Genomic DNA, 20,762 nt, shown 5'->3' with positions numbered 1-20,762 from the left:
TCCGGCCTTCTATCCTATCACAGACCTTCCCTTTTGTACTTTCATCCCCTCCCCCTTTCCCAGCCCCTACACTTGCTTAAAAATCTGTTCCTTTTCCTGCTTTTTTCCAGTTCTGACGAAGGGTCATCGACCTGAAACGTTAACTCTGTTTCTCTCTCCACAGATGCTGCCTGACCTGCGGAGTATCTCCAGCATTTTCTGTTTTTATTTCAGATTTCCAGCATCTGCAGTATTTTCTTTTCCCCTCAATTTATAGGATGTTTCGGGTGGGATTTGTTTTGGTGTTTTGAGGGAGGGAATGTGGTTTTCTGTAAAATGAACAAATCAGTTGATTTTGCTTTCTTGGAGGTCTTGTTACACCACTGCTGCTTTTCCCAATATTACTTTTTTCCCTCACCAATTTTCTGCCTTTGCCCTCCTGCAGGGGTGGACTCCTCAGTTTGGGGGGGGGGTGGGGGGGGGTTATATGACAGTAGTCACCCTCTAATAACTCTTCCAAGTGGCCACTATATTTGTGTGGCCTTTGATGGTGAGCCTATCTTCTGTGTTTCTATATTTCTTAAGGCTAAAGGGATATGGGGAGAAGGCAGGGACAGGGTACTGAATTTGGATGATCAGCCATGATCTCATTGAATGGCGGAGCAGGCTCGAGGGGCCGAATGGCCTACTCCTGCTCCTATCTTCTATGTTTCTATGAGTCTCGTTGGACTGTGGGGGGACGTCACAGCTGAGCCTGATCCTGATCCTGTCCTCAGCCGGACCTGCACAGACACGCACCTCTCGGCATCACTGCATAGTGACTGAAGGTGGGAACCAATTGAACCCTTATCGAAATCTGGCATCTTTCTGGACTGCAAGGCATCGCTCCTCACTGAGCCAGCAACGGAGCCAAGTGATGCTGTGTGATATCAAGGCGTCCTCATTAAAATTACCATTTAAGATGTATATTTTGGGCTCCGAGTCTGCATCTTGGGTGGCCTGAGTACAAAGCTGAAATTAATCCGCATACTCATTACAATCATTCATCTGCAATAGAATGCAGTAATCATTGAACAGGCCACGTCACCACTCAATTTCGTGAGTTAGCGCGCTCATTTCATGCTCCTTTAAACTAATACAGATTAGGAGAACTTAAAGGGGTTGGAAGGGTTATGGGACTGAGTGACGAGGTCACAATACCTCTGGTTACAGACAGTGATCGCTTTTCCAAAGAATCCACAGAAATGTGAGTTTAGTGTAGGAAACCAATCCTTTTTGTCTGAGAAACAGTCTTTGCTTCTTTTGCGTTTCCTCTTGATTTAATTATCACTTTCAGAGCCCAAGCTGTTTCAGAATGTGAACAAATTATATTTAAAATAATAAAGGATGAAGTTGTAAAAGACTCTGGTTGCTGAGTCGAGCAGTAACTTGCATTGTCCAGTATGTGGCGCTGCCGATACACAGCAGATGAAGGAGCATGCAGTGAGACTCATTAGCTCATAGCTTAGGTCAGCTGCAGAAATATGCCATGGTATATGGTGTATAAACCTGTAGTTTAATCCTTCTGATGGTTAAGCATCCCATACAGCCAATTTGTGCCCCACGCATTACTTTTCCAAATTGATTTCATTCGAGCAATCTGCACGTGCCTTTAATTCTTTCACTGCTCCATACCACAATGGTAAACCTAATCTGCACTGCATTTCACGTGCACTCTGCAAGGTTGCATCTACCTTCCCAGGACCGACGGTTGCAGCAGCTGGAACATCTAATATATTAAGTAATATACTGGAAATATGCTGTGCTAGGAAGCCTTGCCTGCAGACCTGTCAGTGCTGCGGCTATTACTCCATAGGTTGACTGGTGACATTTTTGTGCGGGGCGTGGAGATGAAATGATGGGGTCTTGTCAGGCCCCCAAGCTTGATGACTAAATAAGAGCTTTAGGAACTGGGTTGAGTCTGCTGTCTGGGTGATGTGGAACCTTTTGAAAGGATTTCAACTTTCATGTCAGTGCTCGCGTCAGTTTTGCTGGACCTTTCTGAATGCTGTCTTAAACAGTGACGTTCGAACTACATTGGATATTGCTAATGCTCAAGTGGAGACTGAGAGTATGTGTAGCCACCCATCAATTAAAATACACTTGAGCAATAAATGGCTCAGTATGTACTTTACTAAGATCAAGGTTGTATATGTTCCATATAATGCTCTCTTTGAAGCTCGTGGGTACATGTAATAGTCAGTTATTACTGTTTAGTCACACCTTGAAAGGTATCCCATTTCAGTTCAATTCTTTTCTTGCAGTTTTAACTGTTTATCAAACCCTTGTGCTACATGTCCGCAAATCAATTATTTTTCGTGCTTGTAGAGTTAGGGTTAGTTCAGAAGAGCCATAATTGACAACTTTCAAATTTTTATTCCTGTAATGTACTACACAAAGGAAAGCTTAATCTTAAACCTCTTTCCCAGCACGCACCCACCCCTCCGCCCCCCCCCCCCCCCCACACACACTTCTTCAAGTGAACTGAGGGTAAAAGTTTGGAGGCTCCTCTCCCAGGGCAGAGTCTTGCTCAATGGAAGCACAGATCAAAGGAACGGGCACATACATCAGTGGGAGCAATGTGAGACCTCATGCTGGAGCAGAGTCTCTGAAAGTTTACCCTCGTGGTTTTTATTGGAGGGGATATTGGCCCGGAATTTGCGATAGGAATAACGGCAAGGCTATCTGCGCTCGCTGTTATTATGGAGTAAATCAGACAGCAACTTCCGGCGTCCGCACATGTGCAGTTAAATGCAGAAATCAGGAAGTTGCTGTCCGGTTTGCCCTGCTCCTCCACAAGCTTCGCTACACCAGAACCTTGCCAATAGATTTGGCATTCAAATATATGCAATGGCGTGAAGTTGTTGTACTTACCCACACCCACTAAACACGCCAGAAAAGTTAAGGCTGGTGCATTCAGTTATAAGTGGATTTTTAACGGTCTGATAAGTCTTAATTACTGTCATACAACCTCTCTGGCCCTGAAAATTTACATTTTACAAGTGTTGAGTCACACTCCTTCAGAATTTAATTATTGTTGGAGATTTTTTTTACTTTTTCTTTCTGTCTCTTGTCTCTCTTAATGCCATCTTTCTTTCCATCTATTTTGCATTCTGTACATTGAATTAAATATTCTAATTTATACTTCCTGCTTTAGACTCTGCGTGGCTCAGTGAGGATCCTTCAATCTGATTGGTTGAATCACTGTTGCTTGTCCTGCTCACACACGCCACAGATCCCTTGTAGAGGATGCCGTGCTGAAAACGATCTCTAAATGCTGTACGTTACCATGCAAAAGCCCACGAAAAGTCTGTGGGCAGCTGTAAGCGTGTTGAGCGGCGAGTGCCGTTCCTTCGCTGCTGACTGCAAAATCCAGGCAAATAAGTATTTTTAGTGCTTTAATTTAATGCTAATTAATTCTTGAGGACAAGCCGTAATCAAACCGGGTCAGAACAAATTCCCCAATATGGGATTTCCCCAGGAGAAAAGAGAGCCAGTGCAAAGTATGGTAGGACATAGCCAGCTAAAAGAGTTTTTGTTTGGTTCCAAAGTGAGTTTATTTTAATAAATAGAGCATTTATGATGTCCCAGCTTTTTCAACAATGTCATGGCGTGATTCCAATTTTCTAACAAGACACTTTTCGTAAAATAAGCTCCTGTATTTATAGGGGTTAAATTCTTCAGCTGGTAGTTATGCATCTTAACTCTTGTGTCAATTCAAATGAGTTACAAAGAGGCAGAATTTTTCACCTCATCCCAGGTGGAATGGCTGCATTTTTCCTTTCAGTGATGCAGCATCCCAGGTATGTGGTAATAGTTTGGTCTTGTTCTTTGTGTCGGATTGGCCTTTTTATTTCCCTTTCCTATACGATGGGTATTGTCATGTAATCTTTAACTCTTTCCAGCCAAAGACATTTTTGTTGTTTTCTTTTGCTGGGATGGGCTGCCTCTTGTCTGTCAGTTTTACAAAGGGCAGTGGAAATCTGGAACTCTTTTCCCCCCCAAAAAAACTGTTGAGGCTCGCTCAATTGAAAATTGCAAAACTGTGATTGATATTGGGCAAGGGTACTGAGGGTTACGGAATCAAGGCGGGTAGATGGAGTTAAGATATAGATCAGCCATGATCGAATTGAATGGCGGAACAGGCTCGAGGGGCTGAATGGTCTACTCCTGTTCCTATGGTCCTACCAGCAGTCGCATTGACAATAGTTTAACTGAATATATTAACAGATTGATTGATTTTAGATAGGTTAGGGAGGACCAGGGAACCTAAATATAATTTATGAAACCATAGAATTAGGTTAGATGCCAGGTGTCACTTCTTTTCCACAGAGAGTCGTCGGACTCTGGGATAAGTTCCCAGTGAGTGAGTGCGCAGTGAGTGCAGATTCACTGCAAGCGTTTCTAAATACCGTACGATACCGTGCAAAAGCCCACGAAAAGTTGAGCGGCGAGTGCTGGATATGTCCTACCATACTTTGCACTGGTTCTCTTTTCTTCTGGGGAAATCCCATATTGGGGAATTTGTTCTGACCCGGTTTGATTATGGCTTGTCCTCGAGAATTAATTAGCATTAAATTAAAGCACTAAAAATACACATTGGCCTGGATTTTGCGTTCAACAGCGAAGGAATTCACTGCAAGCATTTAAAAGAGGTAAAAGAAAGCACCTTGCATGAAATAGCGCCTTTCATGACCTCAATGTCCCAAAGCACCTTACAGCCAATGAAGTACTTTTGAAGTGTAGTCACTGTTGTAGTGCAGGAAACGCAGCAACCAATTTGCACACCGCAATGAAATAAATGACCAGATAATTTGTTTTTGTTATGTTGATTGAGGGATTAATACTGGCTAGGACACCGGGGAGAACTCCCCTGCTGCTCTTCGAAATAGTGCCATGGAATCTTTTACGTCGACCTGCGAGGGCAAACGGCACCTCAGTTTATCGTCTCATCCGAAAGGCGGCACCTCCGACAGTGCAGCACTCCCTCAGTACTGCACTGGAGTGTCAGCCTAGATTTTTGTGCTCAAGTCTCGAGTGGGACTTGAACCCACAATCTCCTAACTCGGAGGTGAGAATGCTACCACCTGAGCCGAGCTGACGCTATACCAGGACGGGACAGGCATCGTGGGCTAGCAGGTCTTTTTCTATCCTTTTTCGTATTTTTTTTTTTAATTATTGATTCTCGGGCTGTGGGCTTCGCTGCAACGCCAGCATTTAATGCCCATGTTTGTTGCCCTTGAGAAGGTGGTGGTGGGCCTTCTCCTCTACCATGGAGTTGTGATACAACAAAGTGTCTTGCTAGGCCACTTCAGAGGGTGACAGGTAAGAGTCAACCACACTGGTGTGGTACTGGAGTCACACATAGGCCAGATTGGGTAAGGGTGGCAGATTTCCTTCCCTAAAGGGCATTAGTGAACCAGTTGTTTTTTTTTACGACAATCTGACAGCTTCAAGGTCACTTTCACTGGTACTAACTTTTTTAAACTGAATTCTCAAATTGCCATGGTGGGATTTGAGCTCACGTGCTCTAGATTATTAAACATAATAATGGATGACTAGTCCAGTAACATAACCACTACCCTCCCAAACCCCTAGTGTTTGTACGTTTGCTCAACCTGTATAAAGGAAACTGTCTGGGTCCAGTAGGCCTCGCTTATCACTGAAGAATCTGTGATCTTTTCAGTCAGCTTTGTCCTCCGTGTCTGCTATAGCTTCAGATCTTTCACTGGAAAGATATTCCTGCAGAGAAGGTTGTTTCAGGGCTATCTGGAAGGGAATATCTGCTTTACGCATTCCCTTTGTCTCGCACAAATGTTGATAGAAGTAGATTGACGCTGGAACGTCAGATACAGTGCAACCTGATGCGATCACAGAATGGGATTGCGATCAAAAGCAAAATGGGACCTTATCAGTTTTGCGCCCGTATTGCACCAAGTGGATTGGAATTAATTGAGAAGTTTAAAAATGTGATGTATGAGATAATGTATTGCAAGGAATGTGGATCAAGCCACCAATGCATCAGGCAGCTTGCATGTTTTCAGAACCTGGAAATCCATTCTCACGTGTTTCATATGCTATGTACAACATTATTGCCAAATGTAGAATTTTGCAGCAAAAACGGGAGCCATTCGTCCCATCAACTGAATCCCATTCCCCTGTGCTTTCCCCGTACCTTTTTTAAATGCTTTTCTTTTTTTTTCCAAATATCCCTTAAAGTTTTACAGATTCTCCCTCCATCACTGGTAGTTCCATTGCGTAAAAACAATTCTCCAGACGCCTTCCTTCATTCTTTTTGAGGATAGTCTTAAAAATTTTGCTCTTTAGTTATTGATTCATCGACCAATGGAAATAGTGTTTCCCCATGTACTTTATTACTATCCCTCATAATTTTGAACACCTGTCAAATTTCCCCTCATTCTTCTCCATTCTAGTGAAAAGTGTCCCCCTTTTTCTTCTCTCCTCATAACTAAAGCCTCCCGTCCCCTGGTAAATTTATTTTGTACCCTCTCCGTGGCCTTGACATCCTTCTTAAAACGATGAAATTGCTGCTTGTTTTAGAGTTGTTTAGAGTCCAGAAACAGCAAGACACTGTGCCAGTGTACAGATCGTTCCTTTATATCTGGACTGCAGGCGCAAAGATGCAGCTTAGGTATTTTTTTTGGAAGTTCGAGCGTTAAGCTGAGCAAACGTTCCCCCACTACACGTGACGGCAACTGGTAGTGTTTTTATACCACAAGTCGAACTATGTTGGTTACTGATGTCTTTTTCCACAGGCTATTACAGGGTAAGTAGCATTTGCATATCACAAAGCTGTGATATTGACTCGTGGTTTCAACTTTTCGAAAGCAGGTCCTTTGCTGAGCGAAATATTTGCGCAGCCACCCTGAAAATTGTGGGCTGGGTGGGTCGTGTCTGTGTGATAGTGAGTACTTCCTCTGTATGACCGGTTATGAAAACAATAATTCTTTCATCGGTTGCTTTTTCTGTTTGATTATTAATACATTTCTCCTTGTTACAGAGTATCTGACAGTGTTTTCCCAGATGATTGCTTTCCATGACCCAGAACTGAGTAACCATCTCAACGAGATTGGCTTCATTCCAGATGTAAGCACTAAGGGCACGTATAAATTCTTCTCTTGGAAGTTTAGATGTCCTCTAATGTGGTTTCAAAAACCAGTGGATCTCAAATCTGTGTGGGGGTTACAAAGAGGGCAATGCTTAGAAGAGAAATGTCACTTTGCACTTGAGCGAGACTATTTTGACAGAGTTATTGCTAAGTTTGTCTTTCCCCTTGATAATAAATGAAACAAGGTTGGACAGTCAAACACTAACGAGGGTGAATGTGAGTGCACATCATGCAACTGCCTCTTATTTGGAGGCCTGCACAGAGGTAGCCTGGTTTGAATATCATCTGGTTCAGTGCAGACATCCTTGTTGTAATAAGGGGTGATCTGCTGGGATAACATTGTGATCACAGAAGAAAAGAACTTGCATTTATATAGCGCCTTATCCCAAAGTGCTTCGCAGCCAGTTAATTTTTGAAGTACACTCACTTGTAGGCAAATGCACCAGCCAGTATGTGCACAGCAAGGTCCCAACAACTGCAAAAATGAAGGAATGACCAGCTAATCTGTTTTGGGTTTTGATGACTGTATTGGTGACGTTTCCTGCTCTCTCCCTGAGCTAGAAAATGTCATTCACTTTGCTTCCAATTTCCACCCTTCCCTCACCTTCACATGGTCCATCTCCAACTCTTCCCTTCCCTTCCTCAACTTCTCTGTCTCCATTTCTGGGGATAGGCTATCGACAAACATCCACTATAAGCCCACTGACTCCCACAGCTACCTGGACTACACTTCCTCCCACCCCACTTCCTGTAAGGACTCTATTCCATTCTCCCAGTTTCTCCGTCTCCGCCGCATCTGTTCTGACGATGCCACCTTCCATACTAGTGCTTCCGACATGTCTTCCTTTTTCCTCAACCGAGGATTCCCCTCCACTGTGGTTGACATGGTCCTCGGCCGTGTCCGTTCCATTTCCCGCACTTCTGCTATCACCCCTTCCCCTCCCTCCCAGAACAACAATAGGGTTCCCCTTGTCCTCACCTTTCACCCCACCAATCTCCACATTCAACGGATCATCCTCCACCATTTGTGCCACCTCCATCGTGATCCCACCACCAAACACATCTTCCCCTCCACTTTCAGCATTCCGAAGGGACTGCTCCCTCCGCGACACCCTGGTCCACTCCTCAATCACCCCCAACAGCACCTCCCCTTCCCACGGCACCTTCCCGTGCAAGCACAGGAGATGCAACACCTGCCCTTTTACCTCCTCCCTTCCCACTGTCCAGGACCCCAAACACTCCTTCCAGGTGAAACAGCAATTTACTTGTACTTCGTGCAATTTAGTATACTGTATTTGCTGCGGTCTCCTCTACACTGGGGAGACCAAATGCAGTTTGGGTGACCGCTTTGTGGAACACCTCCGTTTAGTCCGTAAGGGTGACCCCGAGCTTCCAGCCACTTGTCAATTTTTAATACTCCGACCTCGGCCTCTTGCACTGTTCCAATGAAGCTCAACTTAAGCTCGAGGAACAGCACCTCATCTTTCTATTAGACACTTTACAGCCTTCTGGACTCAACATTGAGTTCAACAATTTCAGACTATAACCCCTGCCCCTATTTTTTCAGGCGGCAGCTGTTGATGATTCTGCCATCCCTATTTGCAACATTTAACCTCTCCTGCCTTCCACCCTATCACAGACCGTCCCTTTTGTTCTTTCCTCCCCTCTCCCCTTTCCCAGCCCCTGCACTTGCTCAAAATCTGTTACTTCTCTAACTTTTTCCAGTTTTGACGAAGGGTCACAGACCTGAAACATTAACTCTGTTTTTCTCTCTCCACGGATGCTGTCTGACCTGCTGAGTGTTTCCAGCATTTTCTGTTGTTATTTCTGTTTTGGGTGGTGTTGGTTGAGAGAGAATGTTAGCTATGAATCCCTGCTCTTCGCATAGTGCCATGGGATCTTTTGTGTCCATCTGAGAGAACAGACAGGGCCTTGATTTAACGTCTCACCTAGAAGACCGAGCTTCTGAGAATGCAGCACTCCCTCAGTACTGCACTGAAGTGTCAGTCTAGATTCTGTGCTCATGTCCTGCGGTGGGAATTGAACTTTCAACCTTCTAACTCGGAGGCAAGAGTGCTGGGGCTATGGGTTGTGAGGCAGGGCAGGCTGAAGAAAGTCAAGGCAAACCACTGCCATGCAACTCCCAGCAGTTGGGGAGAGAGAGAGAAGAGGCACTGAAACAAACCCCGTGTTCGGGGATTGGCAGTGATGTCAACTTAAACACTTTCTCGCTATTTATGGAACCTGAATTTAACTTAAATGGCGATGATTCCTATTGGGGTTTCCTCTCGTCTGTATTTTGAGTGGATTGTTTGGGAAATTATTATAAAAATGTAAAGTAGACACAAAACCTTTCTTTTTTTTAAGTCGTAAATCCTTTTTCAACTTCTTCTGTGTCTTATAATGTGGAGGCATTACTTGTTAAAGCTTTCAAGAAATGTCTGTCAGTAGCACAGTAAACCTCAGAACAACCTGTAATCTCCCCCTCCCCAATCCCCTTTAGAAAGACTTGCATTTATATAGCGCCTTTCATGACCACAGGACGTCTCAAAGCGCTTTACAGCCAATGAAGCACCTTTGAAGTGCAGTCACTGTTGTAATGTAGGAAACGCAGCAGCTAATTTGTGCACAGCAAGCTCCCACAAACAGCAATGTGTTAATGACCAGATCATCTGTTCTAGTGTTGTTGATTGAGGGATAAATATATTGACCAGGACACAGGGGAGAACGCCCCTGCTCTTCTTCGAAATAGTGCCATGGGATCTTTTACGTCCACCTGAGAGCAGACAGGGCCTCGGTTTAACGTCTCATCGAAAGACGGCACCTCCAACAGTGCGGCACTCCCGCGGCACTGCACTGAAGTGCTAGCTTAGATTTTTTTTGCTCGTCTCTGGAGTGGGACAGTTTGCTGAAGCCCTCACAGTACTATTCTCCTTGTGTCCCGGTCGACATCCCTGCCCTAAGTTAAACCAAAAACAGATCAACAGGCAACTCACCTCCTATTTTAGGTGGCATGTTCCTGCCAAGTTTTAGAATTGTATTTGGTTGCAGTTTTCTTCCGCTTTTTGATCGGGGAAGGAAGGCCTGCAATACCGCGGCGCGACTGTGGCACATAGCGTCGCGATATTCCCTCGCAGCGCCCCAAGAGGGAGGCGGGGCACTTCCAGTAGCGCCCCACTTCTCTCTTGGGGCGCTACCACTCCATTTTGGCCGCGGGGGCGCTACGTTTTTTTGGGGCGCTAAAAGTAGCGCCCCCCTCCGGCGAAGTTAGCGCCCCAAAGGGGGCACAACTCAATTTTTCCCCCTATCTGTTTAAGAGCTTGCTTCTGTGGTCAGCATAAATCCAGCTGCTGCTCAACAAAACACCTGCCAGCTGAGAGGTGGTTATGAGGTCTTTTGAGGGCCTATTAAAGGCTCTAAGACTGTCTAAAACAAAGGTAATCAATCCCAGTGAGTATCAATTACCTTAAAAAAATAAATTGGGTCTTTTGGTCCCTTCAGGAGCAGAACTAAATTTTACTGGCTTTTTTCTTTGGCCTGCCCTGGACCTTGGTGTTCCCGTATTCGAAGACCAGCAGGGGAGCTCTCCCTGTGTCCTGACCAATATTTATCGAGCAACAACTAAAACAGATGATCTGGCCATTACCACATTGCTGTTTGAGGCAGCTTGCTGTGCGCAAATTGGCTGCCCCGTTTCCTACATTACAACAGTGACTGCACTTCAAAAGTACAGTACTTCATTGATTATAAAGTAATTTGGGATGTCCTGAGGTTGTGAACGGCGCTATATAAATGCAAGTTCTTTGTCTTTTTTAATCCATTCCAGATGACCATTAGGAGTTTTGTGACTATAGTCTAACCTGAGTTATAACAGCCACATGGGCCCCAAATTTCCTCCGAGCTACTCCACTGTAACTTCGCTGGACGTGCAGCCGAAACCCCGTTGATGCAGTTTTTCCACCGCAATTCGTTGAAGTTACAGCGACGAAGCGGGTCCAGCTCCGAGGAAATTCTGGGCTACGGTTCCTTAGAAGTGGGCAAACTGCAAATGCTTTAAGTGTACCTCATTTACAACTAAAACTGAAGTATTTTTTTTTCAAGCTGCATGGTTTGAAAATGTGACTAAGACACATTTATACACAAGGTTCAGCTCAAGGCCTTTGTTCTGATCCCATTTATTATCATTTGATGAATCTAACGTGAAACTATGCAAATTCAGAAAAATTGTGATTTTGCAGTAAAGCAGTTTGACACCCGAGCATACATATGAAAAATGGCAGCAGCCCGAAGGTTAACATCAGAATTTAGGGAATTCTGGCGCATTGGACGTTGACTAGAAGTTTTTAAGGAAGACGCATGTGAGATAAAAGGGGGAGTAAATAAAGAGTTAAAAACAGCCCAGCAGTTTAAGGTACATCTAATAATTAACCTTAGGAAGGAGAAAATGTTACGATAAGGAATTTAGAAACTGAGGAACATCTGAGGTGCAGGGAGCATGGATGTTTACATTGAGTTATGCAGAAGAGAAAAGGTGTCATTTGGGTGGAGATTCGAGATCTTGGTCTTGCACGTTGCAAATGCAAACAGATGGAGCAGCTAACGTAGGTCGTAACGGAATTGAACCGGTTGCAGGAAGGTTGGAAGATCTGCACGAGAATCAGAAAATCTTGTGCTAATAATATCTAGCACTTCTTCGAATCTGTCAAAATTCATTCTTGTCTCTTCAGCTTTATGTAACTTGATTGTTAGCCAAAGAAACTGCAAACCAAACATAGAGAGTGACTTCATACTTAAACTTATGTCGACGTGGCTGAAGCATTCAGCAAATTCCTTATTCAACATGAGGATAGCTAATGTATGCAATTCCAAATACTCACACAGAAGAGTGATTGAGGGGTAAGGGAATTCTTTTTTTTTTAATTTGTTTATGGGATGTGGGCATCACTGGCGAGGCCAGCATTTATTACCCATCCCTAATTGCCCTTGAGAAGGTGGTAGTGAGCCGCCGCCTTGTACCGCTGCAGTCCGTGTGGTGAAGGTACTCCCACAGTGCTGTTAGGGAGGGAGTTCCAGGATTTTGACCCACTGACGATGAAGGATCGGCGATATATTTCCAAGTCAGGATGGTGTGTGACTTGGAGGGGAACTTGGAGGTGGTGGTGTTCCCATGCGCCTGCTGCCCTTGTCCTTCTAGGTGGAAGTGGTCGCGGGTTTGGGAGGTGCTGCCGAAGAAGCCTTGACGAGTTGCTGCAGTGCATCTTGTAGATGGTACACACTGCAGCCACGGTACGCCGGTGGTGGAGGGAGTGACTGTTTAAGGTGGTGGATGGGGTGCCAATCAAGTTGGCTGCTTTGTCCTGGATGCTGTTGAGCTTCTTGAGTGTTGTTGGAGCTGCACTCATCCAGGCAAGTGGAGAGTATTCCATTACACTCCTTACTTGTGCCTTGTAGATGGTGGAAAGACTGTGGGGAGTCAGGAGGTGAGACACTTGCTGCAGAATACCTAGCCTCTGACCTGCTCTTGTAGCCACAGTTTTTATGTGGCTGGTCCAGTTAAGTTTCTGATCAATGGTGACCCCCCTATGATGTAGATGGTAGGGGAGTCGGCGATGGTAATGCTGTTGAATGTCAAGTGCGGTGGTTAGACTCTCGTTTATTGGAGATAGTCATTGCCTGGCACTTCTGTGGTGCGAACGTTACCTGCCACTTATCAGCCCAAGCCTGAACGTCGTCCAGGTTTTGTTGCATGCAGGCATGGACTGCTTCATTATCGGAGGAGTTGTGAATGGCGCTGAACACTGATCAATCATCAGCGAACATCCCCATTTTTGACCTTATGTTGGAGGGAAGGTCATTGATGAAGCAGCTGAAGATGGCTGGGCCTAGGACACTACCCTGAGGAACTCCTGCAGTGATGTCCTGGGACTGTGATTGACCTTCAACCACCACAACCATCTTCCTTTGTGCTAAGTATGACTCTAGCCAGTGGAGAGTTTTCCCTCCGATTCCCGTTGACTTTAGTTTTACTAGGGCTTCTTGATGCCACACTTGGTCAAATGCTGCCTTGATGTCAAGGGCCGTCACTCTCACCTCTGGAATTCAGCTCCTTTGTCCATGTTTGGACCAAGGCTGTAATGAGGTCGGGAGCCGAGTGGTCTAGGGGGAACCCAAACTGGGCATCAGTGACCAGGTTATTGGTGAGTAAGATAGCACTGTTGATGACACCTTCCATCACTTTGCTGATGATTGGGAGTAGACTGATAGGGCGGTAACTGGCCGGATTGGATTTATCCTGCTTTTTGTAGACAGGACATACCTCAGCAGTTTTCCACATTGTCGGATAGATGCCAGCGTTGTAGCTGTACTGGAACAGCATGGCTCGATTATGAATTATGAACCAGTTAGTAAGGGGATTGTTCAAGATTTTTCAGGACACTATCATTATTAATTAAGACCAGAGATCATATAGAATAGTCAACACTATTATATTTCAGAAGTGAAAAATCATGCTTTACAAGCCGCCTTAAAAAATAGAAGACAGCTGTTCAGTGGATATTATGGCCTGGAAATTTCGGTTGGAGGCATGCCGCCCGCGTACGCCTCTGAACCGAAAGAAAACTACGCATTTACCTTGTGCTGTGTCTCCGGAGCTTCGGACTCTTGTGGTTCTGGGCCTGCAGGCGTGTGCCTGCGTAAAAGCCCACGTATCCCAGGGACGCATGCGGTTCTATTTACGTACCGAACCCCCATAAGCATAATAGAAATCACCTAATAAATAAAATTTCACACCCGTACTAAAAATAAATGATTGCAGGTTCAAAATTAATTAAACTTATGAAAAATAAATTTTAACATTTTTAAACGGGACAAAATTTACCTAAACTAATTTTAAATGTAAGTGAATGTTTAAATCATTTCAAAAAATGTATTTTAACATCTATTTTAACCCTTATGCTGGTAATAGAAGGCCTTACCTACCAGGCGTAAGGGTTTCATGGGTATTCGCCGGGCAGTAGTTGGGCAAATAGCCCAACTCTGCACCTGCAAAAGTGAAGTTATAGCGGATGCGGACGATCTGGCACGCGCATCGCATGCAGAAACCTGAAACCTACACGGCCATTCACAGCACTTACGATAGCGTACGCTGTCATAGGCCCCGTAAAATCCGGGCCAATATTCTTGTATTTTCAGAAGGCATTTGATAAAGTTCCACGTGTGAGACATTTAATGCAGATTAAGGCTAATATAATTTATGGCGAATTAGCTACTAAATTGAAAACGACTTTATGAACCGGAAGTAGAAGTGGTGATAAAGTGGGGAGAGGGGGTAGTCTGTTCTGGTTCATCTGTTTACATTACGCACAAATGGTACTTGGGAGCTTGCTTCCAGTAATATAGAGTTTGCTGGTTGCATCAAGCTATGGAGCCAGTATCAAGGAGATTGAAATGAGTCTCAGAAACAGGAATAAATTATGCGATGTGCTAAGGAATGGCAGAAGGATTTTAATGTGGATAAACTTAAAATAATGAAAACTGGATCTGGACTGCAAAACATGTATGCAATGAAAGTCCTTTTGTGCAGGAATTACTTTTTTGAGTGTAGTAACTGTTCTCATGTTGATAAATGCCTCCACCATTTTGCATGCAGCAATGAGATGAATGACCACTTAATCATTTTTACGATGTTGGTTGTGGGAGGAATTTTGGTTAGGAGCCTTGGAGAACAACTCCTTCTGCGAGTAGTGCCAGGGGAACTTCTAAGGTCCACCTGAACAGCCAAATAATTTAACTTCTCATAAGAACATAAGAAATAGGAGCAGGAGTAGGCCATTCGGCCCTTCGAGCCTGCTGCGCCATTCATTAAGATCATGGCTGATCTTCTACCTCAACTCCACCTTCCCGCACTATCCCCTGATTCATCTGAAGGGCAGACACATTAAATGGATGTCCATACGCAAACATGGAAAAGTTTAAAGATACGGGTGTTGTTATTCACCATTCACTGAAAATGTGACGATGCTATCAGTAATACCAATCAAGTTCTGGGATGCATCCATGAACGTTTGATTATGTCAAAATAAGTAATTTTAGTATTGTAATTCACTAGTAAGGCTGCATTTGTAATTCTTTTTGGGGTTTTACACATCCTGTCTTCAAAAGGTCTTTATCTTGAACTGAGTTCAAAGAAGAGCAACAAAGATAATTCTGTAATCTTGATTTTTAAAGTTTTGAACAGAGACTAAGCCGTACTATTTTTACTGGAGAACAAAATAGATTGAGAGTTACGATTCACAGTTCTTTAGTTGAAGAAAAGCACAACAAATGTAAAAGAAGGTTGTTCAATTAAAACAGTAAAGGCAGCCCCCGAAGGCAAGAGCACAAGATTAAGGAGGCTAGGCAGATCAAATTAGAAGAATTCACCCCCCCTCCCCTATAAAATAGATTTGTGGAATATACTCCAGCAAAAGGGGTTAATGCTGTGTTGATTTAATCTGTTGAAAAGAAGTTGGGTGTTGATCAGGCTAATAATGAGATGGAAGCTTATAATGATATAGATCTAGATTATGAAATACTCTGTAGAAAACCAAATCTTCTATTGTTGCGATCATGGAAATATCATTAGTGAAGCCCAGCTGATCAAATTGAAGAATGCAGTTTGTAACGTTAGATTGATGCCCTGGAGTTTTCACTCAATTGTCTTTGGGGGACAGGGAGAGATTTCATAGACTTTTATCTGCTTGGTAGTTTTAGCACTGGATGTCGTCTCTTTCAGGAGGTTGAACAAATTGGGTAGAGTTCACGATAGTACAACAGGAGGGGCACACTTTTTTTTTCATTCCATGCTGCCTCGTGTCCTGCAGGGAAATCCAAATTGTGATAGTTGTTACCCACAGAATCTCAGTGTAAGTGAAATTCTATAAGCTCATCTGAATTTGTGTATTGGTGTGAAAATCTTGTACTTTTTTCCACAGTTGGCATTTTTTGAATGGTGGATGGCACAAAGGAACTAAGTAAGGTCGCGGGAGGATATCTTGAGGAGAAACTTGGGATGGGGCTTGGGGGAAGCACTAGACAACCAGGATTTTAAAGGAGAGGCAGGAAGAAGGTACCAGAGGAGTAGGGAGAGAGCCCACGGTGTGAATTGGAGATCAGGGACACGCCACCACTGTGGCGGTTTAGGCAGGGCAGGTGGTGGAATGTATAGCCGGGTATGGAGGTTTTGGTAAGGAGCAAGGCGTTGACACCCGTGAGCCAAGTTTCAGTCAAAGGCAGGACTTCAATACATTCGTCTACAATAAGCTTATGGATGGCAAGGGTGGTACAGGGAAATTTGGTGGAGCAATGAGCTGAACTTCAGTGGATTTTAGTTTGAATCCAGTTGTCTGCTTCTGATGGCTGTTAAAACTTCTTGAAGTCCAATTGAAAGCACCCTTGGTCTGGTTCAAAGAGGTCACTCCTCTCTAACAGAAAACTACCTCAGCCGGTAGAGCTGATGCTTATTTGACAACCTCGCTCAGACAGGTCAATGTGGGAGGTGGAATAGTGCTGCGGGTAAAATAGGGGATTCATTCCTGAGGTAGGTGACTAGACATTGTCAGTGTAATCTAGTCGCTGCATATGGCCCAGGTTGACACTGAACGGAAGCATGTTTGATGCCGTCATTGGATACAAAGTGAGAAAGAAAGAACAAGACTTCGGGACGTCCCAAAGCGTTTTACAGCCCATGAAGTACTTTTGAAGTGCGGTCACTGTTGTAATATAGGAAACGCGGCAGCCAAATTGCGCACAGCAAGCTCCCAAAAACAGCAATGTAATAATGACTAGATCACCTGATTTTTAGGTGTTGATTGAGGGATAAATATTGGCCAGGACGCCAGGGAGAAGTCTCTGCTCATCTTTGAAATAGTGCCATGGGATCTTTTACAAGGGCAGACGGGGCCTCGGTTTAACATCTCATCTGAAAGACAGCTCCTCCGACAGTGCAGCACTCCCTCAGTACTGCACTGGAGTGTCAGCCTAGATTATGCTCTCCAGGCTCTGAAGTGGGGCTTGAACCTATGACCTTATGACTTGGAAGCAAGAGTGTGCACTAAGCCTAGCCACCATTTAAAAAGAGTAACCTAAAAAAAATCTTTGCTGACGCACCCTACATTTTAACCAACTTTATCTTGCAACAAAAAGACATTTTAAAGCCATTATTATAAGTCTGGTAACTAAAACCCGATGAAATTTAAACATAAGAAACCCATTGTGGTTTATCATGAACCCTAACCCTAACCCTCCCTTTAATGTTTTTAACTCTTGAGTAAGTAAACAGCATTCTGTACATATATACAGTAGTACATTTAGTAGAGCTGAAGAAAGCAACCCGCCCACAAGTTTCTTTCTGCCTTGTAGAAAGACATTCACACGTGCTTCCTGTGACGGCTAAAGACATGCACTTTAGGACTGTGCATGTCCTGAAGTTGATGCCCAAATACTAATCCTTTTGCAGCAAAACCAGACTAATCTTTCACCGGGGAAGCTTGAACATAAGAACATAAGAAATAGGAGCAGGAGTAGGCCATACGGCCCCTCAGGCCTGCTCCGCCATTCAATAGGATCATGGCTGATCTGAATCTAGACTCACGTCCACTTCCCTGCCCTCTCCCCGTAACCCCTAATTCCCTTATCTGCTAGGAAAATGTCTATCTCCATTTTAAATTTATTTAATGTTGCAGCTTCCACAGCTCTCTGGGGTAGCAAATTCCATAGATTTACTACCCTCTGAGTGAAGAAGTTTCTCCTCATCTCAGTTTTGAAAGAGCAGCCCCTTATTCTAAGATTATGCCCCCTAGTTCTAGTCTCACCCATCAGTGGAAAATCCTCACCGCATCCACCCGATCAAGCCCCCTCACAATCTTATATATTTCGATAAGATCGCCTCTCATTCTTCTGAACTCCAATGAGTAGAGGCCCAACCTACTCAACCTTTCCTCATACGTCAACCCCCTCATCTCTGGAATCAACTGAGTGAACCTTCTCTGAACCGCCTCGAGAGCAAGTATATCTTTTCTTAAATATGGAAACCAAAACTGCACTCAGTATTCCAGGTGTGGCCTCACCAATACCCTGTATAACTGCTGCTGTTAAAATGTTTGCACATGCTGGCACTGTTCCAGTTGCCTTGGGTCGTGTCTTTCTGTGAGATTACGTGTTGGGTCAGTTTGACTTCTCTTTCTTTTTTTTTTCCCCCCTTGCATTAAGAACTGAGGTATTGCGAAGGGAAAGAAGATACCTGTCTTCCTAAAGTGAGACAGTCAATTCCTGAAAAATGACTTTTTTGCTCCATAACATTTTATTCATTTAAATGGGTTTATAGTGAAACATTAGTAAGAAATTTCTGTTCTACCCATGTTGTTAACTGTAATGAGCGATTCTGTGAGATGTAAACAATTTTATGAATAGAGTTAGCTAAATGGGAAAAAGAAACATGCAGCTGGAGATTGTGGGGGGAATTTTAATCCCAAAAAATGGGCAGGTTTTGGCTGGGTGGGCGATTTAAAGTGATGGAAACCCGCCCACTTCCGGTTTTAACGGAGGAGGGACAGGGGCCGCCCAACTTGCTCCCAGGAGGCGGGTTGGCACTTTAAATATTATAAATGCGTGCCTCATTTTGAATCTCCATTTCAAATTTAACTCAGCTAAAGGAAGGCGCAGACTGCAGGGAAGTGCATTTCCACTTACCTGCTGGATCCAGCGTACCTGCCTCGCCAACAGCCCCCCCCCCCCCCCTTAATCGGACACCCCTCCCCCACAAGGTCTCTGACCTCACCCCAAGGCCTCCGATCTCCGATCCCCCCTCTGGACTTCGGACCTCTGGCCCCCAATCTCCGAACACCCTCTCCTCCCCCCCCCCCCCCCCCCACCCCCCAACGGCCTCTCATCCCTCCATCCTTCCTCTCTGCTCCCCGGCTGTGACCTGGTGCCACAGGCCTACCTGCCCAACACACAAATAAAATGTTAATTAGGGCCTGCCGTTAAATTTGGCAGGGCCTGAGGGAAACCCGCTCTCCCGGGTTTCCCGATCGCAATCCAGGATTCCCCCCCCCCCCCCCCCCACTCCTTCCACATCTCCGAGTTAGAATCTTACCCTGTTGTAAATATGGTAAAACACAAGAGAAAGTAATTAACAGGGATAGATGCCCGAAATGATTCAATCAACTATGTTGGTAAAAATGGTTTTGGAATTTCAATTCCTAATCACCTAACCAAAGTTGGTTCTAATGCTAATGCATGGATCCATTTTGCACTGGTAGATACCTGATGGTAAGGACTCTGCTTGAACAACCTTTCCTTGTTTCACGAAAACCAATCAGAACCCCTCATTTCACAGCCCATGGACTATATGTGCTGCCATGGATTCTGCTCCGCCAACTAAAGCTGCAGTTATACAATGCTACCTGTCCAAGACTGGTGGCTGCAGTCTGAAGTGTACAATGATCAAGACCTGACTTGCATTGCAGACTGCCCGGCTGAAAATCGTACTCTTATCACAAGGAAATTGTACGCACGCAGAGTTCTATTCACCCGTTAACTATATTTAACTTTGGGAGAGAGCAGGCTGGATCATTTTGATCACATCAAAAAGACTCTGCAGCATGTTTACAAAGGGTCCAGAAGGTCCAGTGGATCATCTTAGTTCTTTTTGAACCTGTCTTCCTACCACACTGGAGCCACACTCAATGGTGAGGCCAAGCAGTGTAAGACGGTTTCCTGGAGGGAGTCTCGTACCACTTGGCTTTAATCTCTTAAGTCAATCTGCAGCTAACTCCAGATTTATGCAATAGCAAAACACTGCAGATGCTGGAAATCTGAAATAACAACAGAAAATGCTGGAAGCACTCAGCAGGCCAGGCCGCATCCGTGGAGAGAGAAACAGAGTTAACGTTTCAGGTCTGGGACCCTTCATCAGAACTGGAGAAGGCTAGAGATGTAACAGATTTTAAGCAGGTGCCGAGGCTGGGAGAGGGGAGGAAGGAACATTCTGTGCTAGGGCAGGAGGCAGGAGAGATTAAATGTTGCAAATGGGGATGGCAAAATCATAAACAGCCTGAAAAATGGGGGCAGGGGTTATAGTCTGAAATGGTTAAACTCAGTGTTGAGTCCAGAAGACTGTAAAGTGCCGAATCGAAAGATGAGTTGCTGTTCCTCGAACTTACGTTGAGCTTCATTGGAACAGTGTAAGAGGCCGAGGACAGAGAGATCAGAGTGGGAGTGAAGCGGAGAATTAAAGTGACCGGCAACCGGAAGCTCGGGGTCACCCTTACGGACTGAACGGAGGTGTTCCGCAAAGCGGTCGCCCAATCTGCGTTTGGTCTCCCCAATGTAGAGGAGACCGCATCGTGAGCAGCAGATTTATGCAGCTACTTTTGAACCAATCTGCATCCAGAACCACTTCTCATGGATGTGGCAGTATGACTACAGCCTTAATCTCCTGACTTATCCACATCTGCTGTTGATATTCTTGTATGGTTGGCTAATAACAGGTGCAAATCAAGCTGGGTGGTGTTAGCTTATCTCCCACCCACTCCCCTTCCCTGTACCAAAATGATAGCATGCCTCACTTCTATAT

The 20,762-nt window shown here is 44.6% G+C and overlaps 1 protein-coding gene across 7 annotated transcripts in view; it reads left to right on the top strand.

Moving 5' to 3' along the window:
• The window catches only part of tbck (TBC1 domain containing kinase), a 223,106-nt gene that overhangs the window by 93,835 nt on the left and 108,509 nt on the right, over positions 1-20,762 (top strand). For all 7 annotated transcript variants that reach the window (XM_086006990.1, XM_086006962.1, XM_086006942.1 and 4 more), the window contains one exon: positions 7,040-7,125. In XM_086006990.1, coding sequence (XP_085863116.1) covers positions 7,040-7,125 — 86 coding nt within the window. The remainder of the gene's footprint in view (positions 1-7,039; positions 7,126-20,762) is intronic.

The sequence above is a fragment of the Somniosus microcephalus genome, chromosome 2, assembly GCF_052327205.1.
Source record: "Somniosus microcephalus isolate GS21.2 chromosome 2, FLI_Smic_1.0, whole genome shotgun sequence".
In the NCBI taxonomy this organism is placed as follows: domain Eukaryota; kingdom Metazoa; phylum Chordata; class Chondrichthyes; order Squaliformes; family Somniosidae; genus Somniosus; species Somniosus microcephalus.
Note: the sequence above shows the minus strand (reverse complement) of the source record. Positions and strands in the feature narration are given on the sequence as shown.